General features: G+C 44.1%; 1 protein-coding gene across 1 annotated transcript; it reads left to right on the top strand.

The window, feature by feature from the left end:
- The first annotated feature begins 17771 nt into the window (after nt 1-17771).
- LOC106890086 (olfactory receptor 10C1-like) lies at nt 17772-18704 on the top strand. The gene has a single exon (XM_014945669.1). It carries the CDS (start codon nt 17772-17774, stop codon nt 18702-18704), a length of 933 nt encoding a protein of 310 aa, XP_014801155.1.
- The last annotated feature ends 792 nt before the right edge of the window (nt 18705-19496 follow it).

The following is a 19496-nucleotide window of genomic DNA, read 5'->3' on the forward strand; positions in this document are numbered from 1 at the left end:
GTTGAGTCTGTGACAGATTGCCCGAGTAGTTTGAATTCAGGCATGCTCAGTTGAAAGAGTATTGGATTTTTAATCAAAGTGTCTTGGGGGGTTAGAAATTAAAACAGACAGCTCACATCATGTTGTTCTTGAGCCCTTAGAAGGCTATGTTTAAAGTTGGTTGACACAATACTGCTTAACCTGCCAAATATGTTGTATAATTTTTTTACTCTTTGTGTTGGCATGTTGTTTTAAGTGTGCTATTCTGCTGTGGTGCTTGATGCAGATCTATACTGCAATAAACTGGATATTGACTTTACCTGCACACCTTGGGAATCATCTAGTAGATTCTGTTACTAATTACACTTTCAATTATGCCTTGAGAAAGTTTACCTCACACTTCTATGCCCAATTGACACCACCAGAGCTAGGGGATGGATGCTTTTTGGATTTTGGAAATGGTTTTTACTTTCTTAAAATCATTATTTTGTTGTTGATTCTCCTGAACGTATTGTAGGGGTGGTTTAATATTAAATATTGGTGCAGAAGTAGGCATTGTAGGACATGCACTGCTGTTACTCACAGTTAACTGCCTGTACCAGCACAAGACACTTTGCCACTCATACCAGCATGAGCTACTACAGACTTGACAATGAGCATTGCCACTAGTCCAGCTGTTTTAGCAACTAGTACTGCTGCTACACCAACTCTATCAGTACCGGTGATCAGGAAGAAGAAAAGAGGTCAGGTCATTCTCCTGCCCCTTGTGACAAATACCAGGCCAAATAAGATAGCATGGGAGAGGGTTCTTATAAAGCAGATAAGGGGAATGTTCTTCTAAAGTAGATCTGATCAAGGGTCCTTCTCAAGCATATAATGGAGAGAGTTCTTCTCAGGCAGCATCAGCCCAGCAGGAAGAATCAGACGCAGAGGTAATGGTTAAATCCTTATCTATGAAAGGTTTGTGAAATATGCTGCCATGAAGGTGAAATGTTTATCTCCAGGGGATTCACCAGTTCAGCTGGTCCTGCTCAATGAGACATGTTACACCCTGTAGAACAGGGTAAAGTCCCTGTGGTGCACGAAAGGAATATGTTAGGGAAAACTGTTCAGGTAATTTTTGACAGGGGCCCAGTGGAAGTGGTTCTATGCAAATATGTGTAGCATGGGAAACAAGAAAGAGAAGTTAGAGATGTGCTCATGCTTCCAGGGCTACGATCACAGAGATATGATCTATGACTGGGGTATTGGAATGGAAGGATACAGTCTGTTTAGGAAGGACAGGCAGGGGAGATGAGGAGGGGGTGTTGCCCTCTATGTCAATGAACAGCTGGAGTGCATGGACCTCCACCTGGGGATGGATGAAAAGCCAATGGAGAACTTATGGATCAAGACTAAAGGGAACGCAGGGGCAGGGGACATTGCAGTGGGGGTCTGCTACACGCCTTCTTAGCAGGACAATGGATCAGCTGAGGCCCTGTATAGACAGATAGGAGCAGCATCGTGCTCACACACTCTGGTCCTCAAGGGGGACTTCAACCACCCCGATATCTGTTGGAAGGACAACACAGCAGAGCACAGAAAATCCAGGAAGTTCTTGGAATGCATTGATGACAACTTTCTTCTTCAAATAATCGAGGAACCAACGAGGAAAGGAGCCATGCTGGACTTTGTCTTTACCAAGAAGGAGGGGCTGGTTGGGAATGACAAATTCAAGGGTAGCCTCGGCTGCAGTGATCATGAGATGGTAGAATTCAAGATCCTTAGAGCAGCGAGGAGCATGCGCAGCAAGTTGACTGCCCTGGATTCAAGAGAGCGGACGTTGGCCTCTTGAGGAACATACTTGGCAGGATAACATGGGAAAAAGCACTGAAGGGGAGAAGGGCTGGTTAGTATTCAAGGATCACCTCCTCCAAGGAGCGGTATATCCCAAGAAAGAAGAAGTCAGGCAAAATAGCCAGGAAGGCTGTAAAGATGAGCGAAGAGCTCTGGGACAAACTCAAAAGCAAAAAGTGAAGGAGACCTACAGAGGGTGGAAGCAGGGACAGGGAGACTGGGAGGAATCCAGATAAAATCTCCGAGTGTCCAGGAACCAGACTAGGCAAGCTGAAGCCCAGAAATAATTGAAACTGGCCCGGGACATCAAGGACAACAAGAAAAACTTAAATGAGTATGTCAGGGATAAAGGGAAGACTAGGGAAGATGTGGGCTCTCTCCAGAAGGAAGCAGGATACCTGGACACGCAGGATATGGAGAAGGCTGAGGTACTAAATGACTTTTTCGCCTTGGTCTTCACTGGCAAGGGCTCTAAGCACACCACCCAAGTTATAGGAGACAAAAACAGGGGCTATGAGAATGGAGGAGAAGATCAGGTTCTAGACCATCTAAGAAACCTGAAGGTGCATTAAGTCCATGGGACCTGATAAAATCAATCCACTGGTCCTGAGGGAGCTGTGGATGAAGTTGTCCAGCCACTACCCATCATATTTACAAAGTTGTGGCAGTCTGATGAAGTTCCCACTGACTGGAAAAGGGGAAACAGAATGCCCATTTTCAAAAAGGAAGACCTGGGGAACTACAGGCCAGTCAGTCTCACCTCTGTGCCCGGAAAGATCATGGAGCAGATCCTTCTGGAATCTATGCAAAGGCACGTGGAAAATAAGGAGGTGATTGGTGACAGCCAACATGGCTTCACCAAGGGGAAATCATGCCTGAAAAATCTGGTGGCCTTCTAGGATGGTGTTACAGCATTGGTAGATAAGGGGGAGAGCAACAGGCATCATCTACCTGGATGTATGCAGGGCATTTGACACTGTCCCACATGAGATCTTGCTCTCTAGATTGAAGAGACACGGATTTCATGGGTGGACCACTCAGTGCATAAGGAACTGGCTGGATGGCTGCACTCAAAGGGTTGTGGTCGACGGTTTGAGTTCCAAGTGGAAAGCAATGACAAGTACTGGTCAGTACTGGTACCAGTGTTGAATGTCTTTGTTGGTGACACGGACAGTGGGATTGAGTGCACCCTCAGCAAGTTTGCTGATGACACCAAGCTGTGTGGCGCAGTCAACACACTGGAAGGAACGGATGCCATCCAGAGGGACCTGGACAGGCTTGAGAGGTGGGCCCATGTTGAACTTCATGAGGTTCAACCAGGCCAAGTTCAAGGTCCTGCACCTGGGTCACAGCACGCCTAAGCATAAATACAGGTTGGGCAGAGAGTGGATTCAGAGTAGCCCTGAGGAGAAGGACTTGGGGGTGTTGGTTGATGAGAAGCTCAACATGAGCCAGCAATGTGTGCTCGTTGCCCAGAAAGCCAACTCTATCCTGGGCTGCATCAAAAGAAGTTTGGCCAGCAGGGTGAGGGAGGTGATTTTACCCCTCTACCCGGCTCTTGTGAGATCCCCACCCGTAGTACTGTATCCAGCTTTGGAGTCCTCAGCACAGGAAGGACATGGACCTGTTGGATTGAGTCCAGAGGAGGGCCACAAAGATGATCAGTGGGCTGGAGCACCTCTCCTATGAGGCCAGGTGCGGGTCGCGCTGCACAGAGGGGTTTCCAAGCTCAGGGACCCCCACTCACAGCACAGCCCAGCCGGCACCCGGACATCCATGGCAGCCAATCAGGCGCGGAGGGGGCTCGGCCGTGGAGATTTAAATGCTGTCAGAGCAGACACTTGGCGGTGTCAGGCACAGACTGCGGCGAGACAGGGGAGTGTAAGGGGAGAGGGGGATGAAAAAAAAACAAACATACACACACACACACAAAAAACCCCACGCACAAACACATAAAACACAAACCAAGTCACTGCTTGAAGAGATTGAATCTAGTCCTGGTTGGAACTCGGTCAAAGGCTATTAAAAAAACTGTGGGTACCCAAACAGAAGCCCCACACAACCATGCAAGCACCCAGGCAACTGGTTGCAGTGAGTGCTGGGACCTGGCAATGATGGATGATAGAGACAACACCTGTGTTAGGTGTGAGCAGATCAATGATCTGCTTAACACGGTGGCCGAACTGAGGGAAGAAGTGAATAGACTAAGGTCCATAAGGGAGTGTGAAAAGGAGTTAGATGTATGGTATAAGGCTCTGCAGTTCCTTGTAGCAGAGGGAGGTGACCCAAGGAACCAGGAGGAATGGATACAGGTGCCTGTTGGAAGAGGCAAGGGAAGCCCTTCACAGCCCCCCTCATCTTTCCATTTGCCCCTGCATAACAAGTGTGGGGCACTGGAGGGTGAGGGTGAGACAAATGAGAAGGCAGAAGAAACACCACCTGGGGGGTTGCCTAAAGCAAATCAGTCCCCACCTCGCATCAAAATCAAAACCTCTACCCTCAAGAAAAAGAGGAGGGTAATTGTCATTGGTGACTCCCTTCTCAAAGGAACAGAGGGCCCCATATGTTGGCCAGATCCTTCCCACAGGGAAGTCTGCTGCCTCCCTGGGCCCGCGTCAGAGATGTAACCAGAAGGCTGCCTAATTTGGTACAGCCCTCTGACTACTATGCCTTAGTAGTTATGCAGGTGGGAAGCGAAGAGATCAATACCAGAAACTTAAAAACAATCAAAAAGGACTTGAAGACATTGGGGAAACTGGTTGAGAGATCAGGGGCACAGATAATTTTTTCGGCAATACCCTTAGCTGCAGATAGGAATACTGAAAGAAATAAAAAGTCATGCATGATTAACAAGTGGCTCAGAAACTGGTGCCACCAATGAAATTTTGGGATTTTTGATCTCAGGGAACTTTATATGGCATCAGGTCTGATAACAATGGATGGAGTACACCTGTCTCAGAGGGGGAGAAAGATACTGGCATGTGAGTTGGCAGGGCTTGTCGAAAGGGCTTTAAACTAGGCTCGAAGGGGGAGAGGGTTAAACACAAGCTGAGCAGAAAAAAGCTTAAGGAGAGCCTTCAACCTGCCACCTCAGCTAATAAGTTGGCCCCTTTCGGCACCCAGCTGAAGTGCCTTTACACAAATGCACACAGCATGGGGAACAAGCAAGAAGAGTTGGATATGTGCACACACCTCCAGGGCTACGACCTTATTGGCATCACCAAGACGTGGTGGGATGGCTCTTACGACTGGAGTGTTGGAATGGAGGGCTACAGACTCTTCAGGAAGGACAGGCTGGGCAGAAGGGGAGGGGGTGTTGCCCTCTATGTCAAGGACCAGCTGGAATGTATGGTGCTTCACCTGGGGATGGATGAAGACATGACAGAGAGCTTATGGGTCAGGATTAAAGGGAGCACGGGGGTGATGTTACAGTAGGAGTCTGCTACAGGCCACCAGATCAAAGTGACAGTGATGACAAATTCAAGGGTAGCCTCGGCTGCAGTGATCATGAGATGATAGAATTCAAGATTCATAAGGCAGCAAGGAGAGTGTGCAGCAAGCTGGCTACCCTGGACTTTAAAAGAACAGACTCTCCTGAGAGATCTGATTGGCAAAGTAGTGTGGGAAAAAGAACTGGAAGGGAGAGGGCCCCAAGAAAGCTGGGTGTTATTCAAGGATTGCCTCCTCCAAGCTCAGGAGAGGTGCATCCCAAAAAAGAAGAAATCAGGCAAAATAGCCAGCAGGCCTGCATGGATGAGCAAGGAATTGCTGGACAATCTCAGGACCAAAAAGGAGGCCTATAGAGGGTGGAAGCAGGGAAAGGTAGACTGGGCAGAAAACAGAGAAATTGTCCAAGTCACCAGAAACCAGATCAGGCAAGAGAAAGCCCAGGCAGAACTAAATCTAGCCAGGGATGTGAAAGATAAGAAGAACTTCTATAGATATATCAGGGATAAAGGTAAGACAAGGGAAGCTGTGGGTCCCCTCCGGAAGGAAACAGGAGACCTGGTCACCCAGGATATGGATAAGGCTGAGCTACTGAATGACTTTTTGCCTCAGTCTTCAATGGCAAGGGCCCTAACCACACTGCACAAGTCACAGAAGGCAAGAACAGGGGCTCTGAGAATGATGAACCGCCCACAGTACAAGAAGACGAGGTTTGAGACCTCTTAAGGAAACTGAAGGTGCATAAGTCCATGGGACCTGATGAAATCCATCCATGGGTCCTGAGAGAGCTGGTGGGCAACGTTACTAAGCCCTTCTCCATCCTATTTGAGAAATCGTGGCAGTCTGGTGAAGCTCCCACTGACTGGAAAAAAGGGAACATAACTCCAATATTCAAAAAAGGAAACAAAGACGACCCGGGGAACTACAGGCCAGTCAGTCTCACCTCTGTGCCTGGCAAGATCATGGAGCAGATCCTCCTGAAATCTTTGCTAAGGCACATGGAAAATAAGGAGGTGATTGGAAACAGCCAACACGGCTTCACCAAGGGCAAATTGTGCCTGACAAATCTGGTGGTGTTTTATGATACTGCCACAGACTTGGTAGACAAGGGCAGAGCAACAGACGTCATCTACCTGGACTTATGCAAAGCGTTTGACACTGTCCCACACGACATCCTGGTCTCAAAATTGGAAACTCATGGATTTGATGGATGGAGCACTCAGTGGATAAGGAATTGGCTGAATGGCCGCACCCAAAGGGTTGCAGTCAACGGCTCAATGTCCAGGTGGCAGCCAGTAACGAGTGGTGTTCCGCAGGAGTCGGTACCGGGACCAATACTTTTTACATCTTTGTCAGCGACATGGACAGTGGGATAGAGTGCACCCTCAGCAAGTTTGCTGATGACACCAAGCTAGGTGGCACGGTTGACACGTTGGAGGGAAGGGATGCCATCCAGAGGGACCTGGACAGGCTGGAGAGGTGGGCTCGTGCAAATTGCATGAGGTTCAACCAAGCCAGATGCAGGGTCCTGCACCTGGGACGTGGCAACCCCAGGAACAAATACAGGTTGGGTGGAGAATGGCTGAAGAGCAGACCTGAGGAGGAGGACTTGGGGGTGTTGGTGTATGAGAAGCTCAACATGAGCTGGCAGTGCGCGCTGGCAGCCCAGAGAGCCAACCGTGTCCTGGGCTGCATCAGGAGAAGTGTGGCCAGCAGGTCTCGGGAGGTGATTCTACCCCTCTACTCCGCGCTCTTGAGACCCCACCTGGAGCACTGGGTCCAGCTCTGGAGTCCTCAACACAAGAAGGACATGGACCTGATGGAACGGGTCCAGAGGAGGGCCACAAGGATTATCAGAGGGATGGAGTACCTCTCCTATGAAGACAGGCTGAGACAGCTGGGGTTGTTCAGCCTGGAGAAGAGAAGGCTCCGGGGAGACCTAATAGCAGCCTTTCAATACCTGAAGGGAGCCTACAGAAGAGCTTCCTCTTTGTCAGGAAGTGTAGTGACAGGACAAGGGGCAACGGTTTTAAATTGGAAGAGAAGAGATTTAGATTAGATCTCAGGAAGAAATTTTTTACTGTGAGGGTGGTGAGCCACTGGAACAGGTTGCCCAGGGAAGTTGTGGATGCCCCATCCCTGGAAGTGTTCAAGGCCAGGCTGGATGGGACTTTGGGTGACCTGCTCTAGTGGGAGGTGTCCCTGCCCATGGCAGGGGGTTGGAACTCAATGATCTTTAAGGTCCCTTCCAACTCTAACCATTCTATGATTCTATGATTCTATGACAGGCTGAGAGATTTGGGATTGTTGAGCCTGGAGAAGATTAGGCTTTGGGGAAACCTTATAGCAGCCTGAAGGGAGCCTACAGGAGAGATGGGGAGGGACTCTTGTTGAGGGAGGTGAGCGATAGAATGAGGGGTATCGATTTTAAACTGAAAGAGGGGAGATTTTTATTAGGTATTGGGAAAAAATTCTTTATTGTGACTGGAACAGGTCAGGACTTCTCAACAGGAGAAGTTATGGGTGCTTCTTCCCTGGAGGTGCTCAAAACCGGGTTGGACGGGTCTTTAAGCAACCTGGTCTAGTGGGAGGTGTCCCTGCACATGGCAGGGGGAGTGGAACTTGATGATCTTTAAGGTCTCTTCCAACCCAAGCCATTCTATGATACTATGAGTCTATCAATTATCTTAAAGACTGTAAGAGGTAAACCAGTTGTTAGCAATATGAGCAAGAAAATTCTGTGGGGAATTTTAGGTGCACTTGTAGACATATTAGTTACATCGTGTGTGCTGGTTTTGGCTGAGATAGAGTTAATTTGTCCCTAGTAGCTAGTATGGGACTATGTTTTGTATTTGTGCTGAAAACAGTGTTGATAACCCAAGGATGTTTTAGTGATTTTTGAGCGGTGCTTACACAGTCAAGACTTTTTCTGCTCCTCACTCTGCCCTGCTGGAAGTAGGTTTGGGGTGCAGAAAAAGTCAGAAGGAGACACAGCCTGGACAGCTGACCTCACTGCTGTCCACCAGGACTCTCAGTTTCATTTCTGCAGGATTAGAGGAGCTATATGTCATCCTTCATAACCACTAATAATAATAAAGGAACATAAGAATTGTTTTAAGTATCCTGAAGGAGTACTTATTTTTCTTTCTCTTTCCACCCTTAGATAGAACGTTCTTCACAAATGCTGGAAGGAATTACACTTTAGTGTTTGTGTTTGGTCTGTTGAGGTTCACAAATCATCCAAACCTGCAAAGGGTTGATGCTTGTGATACTCTTCATCATGATCATTGTGAAGAATGGTCTCATTGCCATCATGACAATGAAATACTCTTCCCTGTTGTGCTGATATATATTTCTTTTTTCAGGAACTTTTTCTTGTTAGAGATCTGTTATATCTCGGTACCTCTGCCAAAGATGTAAGTCAGGAAGACAGAAGTATCTCTTTCATTGGTTTTCCTGACCAGATACATTTCATGATTTTGCTTGGTACTGCAGGATGTCTCCTTCTGGTTGCCCTGACCTATGATCTTCACGGGGCCTTCTCTGGCCCATTGCAGTGCAAGCTTATCATGAACAGAGAACTCTGCAAAAACTGGTAGCCAGACCATCCCAGTCCAAGTAATATAGACTTGTTTTCTTTGCCTTTATGTGGATGTCAGTAAATTAATCATAATTGAGCATTGTTCAGCAATAGTTCAAATGTCAGTGTGTTATAAGCACTGTTTTGTCACAAATCCAAAACACAGCAACACAGTACCTGTTATGAAGAAAATTAATTCCATCCCAGGCACATCCAGAGTCATCATCCTGACAATTGTAGTCACCTTATTGATCATTACCCTAGAATCATCATGGTGGTTTAGAAGATGTCTTTCACAAGGAAAATCTAGGCCCTCTATGCCTGTTCCTCCCACCTGAGGGTAGTGACTTTATTCCATGGCTCTGCCACTGCTGTGTAGCTAAGACCCAGGCCTTAAGAAGGTTTTGGTCTGAAACATAGGGCAGCTATGTCTAGAGGACTAGTCAAAATTGAGGGTCCACAAACTACATTTTCATAGTGGATCTGCCCAATCAAAACTATGCAGGTGTCTCTGATTTGCTTTCCAAAAAGCTTCTGACTTCTCAATGAGAAAGCAGAAAAAATGACTTTGATGTTCTGTTACCTTCCCCCAGCTCCTCTGGTTCCCTCCAAAAAAAGTCATAGCAATAAAATGGAAAACTTTGTGACTAAATCAACTATGCCACAAAATAGAATGAGAATAATCAGGTATTAAGTATCCACAATAAAAAGTATGTATCCAGGCCAATTGCTTTAGCCTCCCTTTATAGTTAAAGGGGACAGTCTAATTTAAAACGTGATTAGTTTTATCTACCTAAGGATGATCTGAAACATCTTGTAGAAGACCTTTCCATTGAGCATAAAAAGAATTTAGCCAGATACCTCAAAAACAGGTGTCTGCATTTTAGATATCTGAAGGCAGGTGAATGAATCCAGTCTTCAAGAGTTGGAGTCTTAAAGCACCATTTCTTAGTTCTGAGACCTTTAGGAAGGATCATGGATAGAGGTGGTAGTCATTATACATAACTTTAGCAGTTAAAATGCAGGCTAGTTCCCTCAGCAATAAGTGCATTTCAAGGAAGCTCAGAGGAATGAATTTACTGAAGTTACTTGGTTATCTTTAATCTGGAGTTCAAAAGCTAGACCGTTAGGAAACTTATATTGTGATATGTCTGTAGGCCTGCAAATATGTGATGAAGTGAAATTATTAATCTCATGAAAGTCAAGATTTAATCAGTTACAACAATTTTTCCATGGAGTGTTTAAGGACAGTCAGTGGTAGCCTTTTATGTCACAGGTGTGTGAAGTTAGCAGGCTTGCTAGAGACAAGTCTGGGGTGGCACATCAATGTTTATTGGATGGGATGCTAGTGAGGTCCTTCGGTCTGCCATCCCAGTCGAGGTAGGGGATGGAGTGCCATGTGACAGCGAATACACAAGGGATATTGATGGGCTAGAAATCATGGAGGTACCTGAGAATTAGGGCTCCTCCCCCAGAAAAGTTTATAGGATTGATAGCCACACTGAAGGAGATCTACACCAATGCATGAATAGTGGGAGTTGGAAGGCATTGTGCAGCGGGAAAACTATGATATAGTTGCCATCACAGAAACATGGTGGGATGACACACCTAACTGGAGTTCTGTGATGGATAGCCATGAACTCTTCAGAAGGGATAGGCAAAGAAGAAGGGGTGATGTAATGGCCTTGTAAGTAAGAGAGTGTTTTGGTTTTCTTGAACTTAATGATGGTGACAATAGGGTTGAGTGTTTATGGGTAAGAATCAGGGGGAAGGCGAACAAGCTAACAAATCCTGGGAGGAGTCTGTTATAGACCACCCAACCAGGATGAAGAGGCAGATTAAATATTCTATAAGCAGCTGGGAGAAGTCTCATAATCACTACCACTTGTTCTCATGGGGGACTACAGTTTACCAGATATCTGCTGAAAATATAATACAGCACAAAGAAAAAAGTGTAGGAGGTTCCTGGAGCATGTGGAACAGAACTTAATGACAAAGTTGGTGAGTGAGCCAACTAGGGAAGGAGCCCTACTAGGCCTGTTGTTCATGAACAGAGAAGGACTTGTGGGTGATGTGATGGTTGGAGGCTATCTTGGGCATAGTGATCATGAAATAACAGAGTTTTTGATTCTTGGAGAAGTAAGGAAGGGGGTTGCAATAACTGCTACCTTGGACTTCCGGAGGGCAGATTTTGACCTGTTTAGGGATCTGGTTAGCAGAATCCCTTGGGAGGCAGTCCTGAAGGACGAAGGAGTCCAGGAAAGTTGAACATTCTTCAAGAATGAAATCTTAAAGGCACAGGAACAGGCCATCCCCATGTGCTGAAAGACGAGCCAGCAGGGAAGAGGACCAGCCTGGCTAAACTGAGAGCTTGACTGGAACTCAGAAAAAAAAAGGAAAGTTTATGGCCTATGGAGGCAGCAGGCCACACAAGAAGACTAAAAAGATTTCATGAGGCTAACCCTATTTCATGAGGGATCAAATTAGAAAGTTCAAAGCCCAACTAGAACTTAATCTGGCTTCTGCTGTAAAAGACAATTAAAAATGTTTCTATAAATACATTAACAACAAAAGGAGAGCTAGGGAGAATCTCCATCTTTTATTGGATAAGAGGGGAATCATAGTGACCAAGGATGAGGAAAAGGATGAGGTACTTAATGCCTTCTTTACCTCAGCCCGTAATAGAAAGAGCAGTTATTCTCCACGCACCTGGACCCCTGAGCTGGATGACAGGGACTGGGAGGGAGCAGAATAAAGTCCTCATAATCCAAGGGGAAATGGTTATCAACCTGCTACATCACTTAGATGCACTCCAGTCTATGAGGCCAGATGGGATCCACCCAAAGGTACTGAGGGAACTGGTGGAAGTGCTCACCAAGCTACTTTTCATGATTTATCAGCAAACCTGCGGAACTGGGGAGGTCCCTGTTGACTGGAGGTTAGCAAATGTGACAATGGGAAAGTAACAGAAGATTGGCGGATGGTAAACATGCTCAAGTGAATTGCAGCAGTGGTGCTAGACAACACTTATATCACACTAATCATTGTTTAGTCTTGTGTGGTCGACAAGTAGAACAGACTCAGATAATGTAAATCTGTGGTGGACTCAGAGACACTTTATCAAACACTGAGGTGTAGTAATTAACTTCGCTTGTAAGAGAGAAGTAGTGAAATATTTATTAAGGTGAAAAAAGGATTTAACAAAGTTAGTAGTAAATGTGACAGCATTTTACAAGATTCGATGGCAAGATATAATGTTTTAGCAAGATTTGATATGGGAAGTTACACTTGATAATTTGCTGCATGGAGGGGTCAGAGAGATCCCCCCGTTGAGTCACGAGGTTCAGAAAGAACCCCCTGGCTTTCTAAACTCCTTCTCAGAGAGGAGTCTGAGTGCGGCTGGATCCAATCCTAGTCCCAGACTTGGTTAAAGGTTTATGTCTAAAGGATTATATATGAGCAATCCATCTTTTCTGTTACGTAGCTAAGGTTTCAAAGTCTAGCATGCTATTAGTCATTTACTGAGAACCTGTCGCAGCAAGGATTCTCTCAACCTTGAGGAGTGATGTAACCTTGATTGAGGATCCCCACTCAAGGAGAGATTCTGGCATACAGCCTGCTGCCATACAGGAGAGCTCCAAGGGCTTTTGGGCTGTCCAATATTTAAAGAGTAAGATAATTGACCTATAGTCATATTCTCATGGGAACAAAATATCTAGGTCCCCACTCCAGGCAGTGTTTTGGCTGTGTCGCCAGCCATCCACCAAAGTCCAGGTGCAACTTATCCCACTGATAGTTATGGCTTGAGCAGGAGCGGGGGAGGAGAAGAGGGGGAAAAATGGGGAGAGTACACTACCACAAATTCCTGCCTTGCTGTTGAAGATGAAAGCACACTGCAAAAATGCAGTTTTTTAACCCCTTGAAATATAGGTGAGAACAAGGACTCTGTCACTAAGAAGGACTGAGTTGCTAACAAAAACACTCTCTTACTCTGCAGTGCCTGCTTTCTCTGTGTGTCTCTGCCTGGGTGCTGCTTCAGAGATTCTCTGGTCTGTGAGGTATCAAGATTAAATTTGTTCTTTGCCTTTCCGCCAGCCATCCACCAAAGTCCAGGTGCAACTTATCCCACTGATAGTTATGGCTTGAGCAGGAGCGGGGGAGGAGAAGAGGGGGAAAAATGGGGAGAGTACACTACCACAAATTCCTGCCTTGCTGTTGAAGATGAAAGCACACTGCAAAAATGCAGTTTTTTAACCCCTTGAAATATAGGTGAGAACAAGGACTCTGTCACTAAGAAGGACTGAGTTGCTAACAAAAACACTCTCTTACTCTGCAGTGCCTGCTTTCTCTGTGTGTCTCTGCCTGGGTGCTGCTTCAGAGATTCTCTGGTCTGTGAGGTATCAAGATTAAATTTGTTCTTTGCCTTTCATCCATGGTTTTGTGGTTGTTCCTGCATCCTGCCTGTGTCGACACATTTGGCATAGTCAGCAGGTAGAGGAACAACCATGCCATGGCTGACAGAGAAGGGCTCCCCTGGGACTGGGGAGGCAACTACATTAACTTCCTGTATTCCAGGATGGCCGTGTACTGAGCACTGGACCCCTGCAGCCACTTTCCTTGCTAATTGGCTCTACCAGAGGCACGGCCTGAAACAGATGATGGTGGTTACATCCCAAACAATTGAAAAGTCTATGTGTGGGTTGTGATGAAAAATGGGATTGGCTTCTTCTCAGAAATGAGTGGGGTGTTTGGGATGGCTGTTAGCTAGCAGACTTAGAGCTCTTCACAGTGAAGTGATTGCATTACATACTAAAGTGAGAGACTGGAAAAGGAAAATGGGATTTTACAGGATGTAAAGGCAATTGTGCAAGTGATTACTATTTAAGCAGAGCGGTCTATTGGCTTCAAGATAATGTGGAGCAGTTGGTAGTGCATATCACTAATAAGAGAAGGGACAAATATGGGAAAAGTAAGGTTTCAATTTCCCAAGTTCATGCTCTCACCATGAAATGGTCATGGGACTTAGAGGAATGGGATGGAAATATTTGCAGTGATTCCTCTCACTCTGAGATTGATTTTCAATTCGATATGGACACAAAAGCACTGAGGTGGTGGAAGCATGACCCCTCATACAAATGACAGGGCAGCAACAACAAGTGGACAGGGCAGTACAGAAGACGCATATTTACACTCCAAAAGAGTTGAGGGAATTTTTACAGATCTATGAGCAAAAGAGTGGTGAAGTCATAGCAGCATGGATTTTGTTCCCTTGGGATAGTGGAGCTGCATCTATCCATCTATTAGCAAGTGAAAAAGATTTATTGAGCCCTGTAGCTAATGATGGTCAGATACGATGAGGAAATGTCCAGTTACAAAATGGCAGAGGTCTTTATGGATCATCATTGCACCTATGCTGTATCAATGGTTGTGTGCAGCAGTGTTAGCAGAATATGCAGAACCTTCCAAATTAGTGGCATCTTTCGAAATGTGTTGTATAATGGAAGAAGGTATTCATTTGGTAGGGCAGATGGGGATGGTTCACACATTGGCTATGGGATCCAATTCAGATAGTGTAGCAGTAATGAGAAGTAGAAAAATGCAGTTTTTGAAAGGAGCTCCTGCCTCACTAAAACCTTTGATTACACTGGCAGTGACAAATGCCAGGGGTAATATTGGTGCCCTAGCAAATACCTTAAGGGAAATAGGGGCTGTAAGGTCAAGGCCATCTGTTTGAATGGTGAATAAAGGAAAGACAACAAAACCAAGTGGAGTCACAGCATGGGTAATAAAGAAACATATGTGGAATGATCTCATACAAGCCGGTATCCCAAGATCAGAAATAAATGGGATCACAATTTCTGAAATGTTTCCCCAACGGCAAAAGTTAGCGTTTGCATGAAAAAGCTGACAACCCTCAGCCTCACCACAAACTCTATGCACACTCTATGCCTCGCCTGCCACCTTAATGCATGCCAGTGCCTGGCAAATGCCAAAATAGGAGAAACAAAGGCTTGGCCAGTTCTGTCAAATAGCCACCACAGTAGCCTCTTACCAGTAGGGGACCAACACTCTTATGTCCCTTTAATTATACAGTGGCAGTCTGGGAGGATTTTACATGTATTAATTCTGGTAGATACTGGAGCTAAGGTTACCATATTACATTGCAATATTAATAATAAAGAAACCACATCACAGATCTGTGGACTGAGGAGAAATCCAGCCCCTGCTCTCCTGCTCTTACCTTAACGATAGGAAACGCTACACAATTTACCTCGATGGTGTTAATTGCCCCAATTAAAGAATATATCTTGGGCATTGATGTGTTGGCAGGAAAAAAACCTGAAACTTTATCTCCTAGTTTCTGCTTTGGAACTCTGCAAGCGGGATTTACCATTCAATCTATAACCACCTTCTGTGGATTTCTGAAGCGGGAGCCTGTTGTGCCACCTGTGCCTGCCAAGGTGGTAACTGTAAAAATATCATATTCCAGGGAGGAAATTACTCAAACCATTCAGACACTTCAACAAGTGGGAATTGTCAGGGAAACTATGAATGCTTTTAATAATCTTATTTGGCGTAATGGACGAGGGAAAAGCTGTGAATGTTGTCTGCCTGGACTTTAGCAAAATTTTTTACACCATTTCCTACAGCATTCTCCTGGAGAAACTGGCTTCTCATGGCTTGGATGGGCCTATGCTTTGCTGGGTAAGATACTAGCTGGATGTCTGGGGCCAAAGAGCTGTGGTGAATGGAGTAAAATCGAGTTGGTGACTGATCAGAAGTGGTGTTCTGAATGGGGTTAATTACTGGGACCTGTCCTCTTTAATATCTTTACCAACAGTAAAGAGGATCAAGTGCACCCTCAGTTAGTCTTACGAAGAGCAGCTGAGGGAGCCGGGGTAGTTCAGTCTGGAGAAGAAGGAGCCTGAGGAGACACCTTATCATTCTGTATAACTACCTGAAAGGAGGTTGTAGTGAGGGGGGTTGGTCTCTTCTCCTAACAGGCAAAAGGACAGGAGGAAATGGCCTCAAGTTGTGCCAGGAGAAGTTTAGATTGGATATAAGGAAAACAATTCTTTGAAAGGGTTATCAAACATTGGAACAGGCTGCCCAGGGAAGTAGCTGAGTCACCATCCCTCAAGGTATTTAAAAGACGGGTAGATGTGATGGTGAGGAACATTGTGTAGTGCTGGACTTGGCAGTGATAGGTTAATGATTAGACTTGATGATCTTAAAAATCTCTTCCAACCAAAATGATTCTATGGTTATTCATCTGCATGCTAGGTCAGTCACATTCCTGAAAATAAATTAGAAGTAACTTGGAAATAAATTTCAACACAATTATGTAATTTTGGTCCTGAAGTCATGCTTCTAAGGACTGTCAAAAGCATGAGACTTGTAACAGCAATAACCCTGGTACAGATTTCTTGTTGCTAAGAGGTATTAAGAGCATAGCTATTTGATATTCACATATCAAAGTTCTGCAAGATAAGCTGTTTAAATCAGCCTTTTCCTTCTTCATTGATCATCACGAGCTACTGAAATACAAAATAAATTTTTTACTCTTGCCTATGGGAATTGACTGTTGATGAACTTGAAATTAGTTCTAAATTTTGACATGGGAAAAGCAGCAATAGCAACTGCATCCCGAGTTCTGCTAGTCTGCAAAACACATGTACTAGATTGCTTCTGAGATCATTCTTTCTGGCACTGAAGCTGGAACAATTTAGTGCTCATTTTAGTTCAAGAGCTATTCTTTTTGCCTGTATGAATGGGGCTTCACCAGTTTTTACTCTGCATTTTTGGCCCAGGCCTCCATCACTATCTCAGCAGGATTTATACCCCTAAATGAATATGGATTGTACCCCTGCCCCTAAAGCTTCTCTTTCAAACATTGATAAGAAAGCATAAATATGATAAGCCTATATGAGAACTCTCTCATTAATTTGCATGAATTCTGATGTAATGGTAATTGCTTCAAACCTGAAGACAGCTCTTGCTATTCCAGTAGGGCACCTGGGTTTATACAGAAATGTACTCCAAATTATCTAAAACTGGAGAGATCAGAAGGGATGTCTGTGAGTCCAACTAATAAACATACACCATGCTTAGCAGCCAACTAGTGTGTAACAACTATCTGTTATTACTGCAATCAGCACTAGTGAGTCTCAGTGGACAATATATAGCGCTGGGGAAAATCACCTCTCCTGGAAATCACTGGAAAGAGTGCTCAGAGTAGAATGCTTTTCTGGACACCCCATTATTTAGTTTCTTTTTCTTCCTCTTGTTCCACCACCTTCCTCACAAGGTAATTTCAGAATACATGACTGCCATCAGCTGTGGATCCCACAAGTAAATCCTTGTGCATGCAAAGCCTGTCTTTAACAGCCCTTTAACCTTTCTCATAAACAAGCCATGAACAAGATCCATCACAAGATACTTTGGACCAACTGACCTTGGGAGGAGATATCACCCCCTGGAGCAGATCACTTAGATAACAGAGAAATTATTTTTGTAATATTCAAATGTTGCTACTGATGTAATGATGCTGTTGGAACTTTGACATGACTAGTCCACAAAAAAAATATCTGCTATAAACAATTTTTTATTCTTCTACAGGGTAAAAAAAAAGGAACTGAGAGTGTGAAGACAGTAGTAAATGTGCAAGCTTCAAAGGCGATGCTATAAAAGAAGAAAAATCAGCCAAAAAATGGTGAAATTATATGCACAAGTGACTGATTTTCCTTAGATGCTTTTATAATCTGTTCAGAAGATCCTTTCAAAATCTGGAAATTTCTAAATTCTACTCATCCATTTGCCTATTCATTTAATTGTATTTTAATTGCCAATTTGCCTGTCTGTTTACAACCTCATCAGCTACTGAGCCGTAAAATGAAGAGAGAATAGTTCTATTAAGTACCAAAGAGGGATGTTTCCAGTGAACCTCAGTGAAGTGAGTGAATTCAGACTCCAGGGTTTTTCTGAAGTCTCTCACTTGCATCCTTTGCTCTTTGTAGTCTTCTTTTCTCTTTATATCCTCACCTTGATGGCTAACACAGTGATTGCTCTGATAATAAATGGTGATAACACACTTCACACCCCCATGTATTTCTTCCTCTCTCAGCTGTCCTTTTTGGATATCTGCTATTTGTCAGTCATTGTCCCAAAGATGCTTGAGAATCTAATAGTGGGAACAATAGGTATTTCCAAGGAAGGATGTGCAACACAAATGTTTTTCTTCCTTTTCTTTGGAGTTGCAGAATGTTTTCTGTTGGCTGCTATGTCATTTGACCGTTATGTGGCAATATGCTACCCCTTGCATTACACTATCATTATGAACAGTAGAGTCTACAAAAGCCTGGTTGCTGGAACTTACATGTGTGGGACTGTTGTAGGCTTAATGCACACCATTATAACATTCAGCTTACCGTTCTGTGGTCTTATCATCAACCACTTCTTCTGTGAGATTCAACCCCTCTTGGAGCTGCTTTGTGGTAGCACTTCTCCAAATGAAATTCAAGTCATTTTGGTGGCTGTCCCTGTTATTGTGTGTCCTTTCTTACTGATCATTTATTCATATATTCGCATCTTTGTCACAATTCTTAAGACGTCATCAGCTGAAAGCCAGCAGAGGGCATTTTCCACTTGCTCCTCACACCTTTTAGTTGTGACTCTTTTCTATGGTACAGCAAGCTTCATGTATTTGCGACCAAAATCCAGCTACTCTGCATCTGTTGAGAAGTTGCTGTCACTTTCTTATACTGTGGTGACTCCTCTATTGAATCCTCTTATCTACAGTTTGAGGAATGAGGAGGTGAAAGGAGCCCTGAGAAAAAGATGGAGGAAGATTATTTTTGTGTGAAAATGAAATGGACTATTTCCACTGGTTCAGGTGATTTTATTGGTATTTTTCACTGTATTTGTTAAGTAAAAATAGCTTCCAAATAATTCCCAAGAACATTTCAGCTTTTGGAGAGGGAAGCGGGAGAAGAGTGGAGATTTTCAATCCTAAGAGACAGTGTTAGTAGAGTTATGTTGGGATTTTGAAAGGAAACTTCTTCCTAATACTTAAGAAACTCTTAAATAAAGAAACTTTTTTTTTTTTTCATTTTCCTCGTTATTTATCAGAAACTTTTCAATTGTGTTTTACACATTTCTGACTTTTTGAACAAAAGAGTAATGATCAGGAGCCTGATTATACTGAAAGATCTGAGAAGGATTCATTTTCATCACTTTGCATAATTTCCTGAAAATGTTTTGCAAATTTCTTTGGGGATAGGCAAGGACATGATTCAAGTCATAATAAAGAGTCCAGAAAATTACTGTTTACCAATTATGAGTTCCGAGATTTTTATTGACCAAAAAAAGTGTGCAAATTTGTATTCCTGCCCCAGAGATCTTTTATTTCAGAGTCATTGTTTGATACATTTTAAAGCAAGTCTAGATTTTTTATAGATGAAGAACAGTCTATGATAGATTCAGATGATGAATGAATTTGGATCAAAAGCTCACATCACTTTCATATATGGTTTTTGCCTTTGATATTTCTACTACAAACTGTTATGATGGTGTTATTAGAACATATTTGACTTTATTAACTCGAGAGCTTTGCCTTCTATGACTGTAAATGTAGGATTCACATGCCCTAATTTTA

This window comes from Calidris pugnax, unplaced genomic scaffold, assembly GCF_001431845.1.
Source record: "Calidris pugnax isolate Ruff unplaced genomic scaffold, ASM143184v1 scaffold146, whole genome shotgun sequence".
In the NCBI taxonomy this organism is placed as follows: Eukaryota; Metazoa; Chordata; class Aves; order Charadriiformes; family Scolopacidae; genus Calidris; species Calidris pugnax.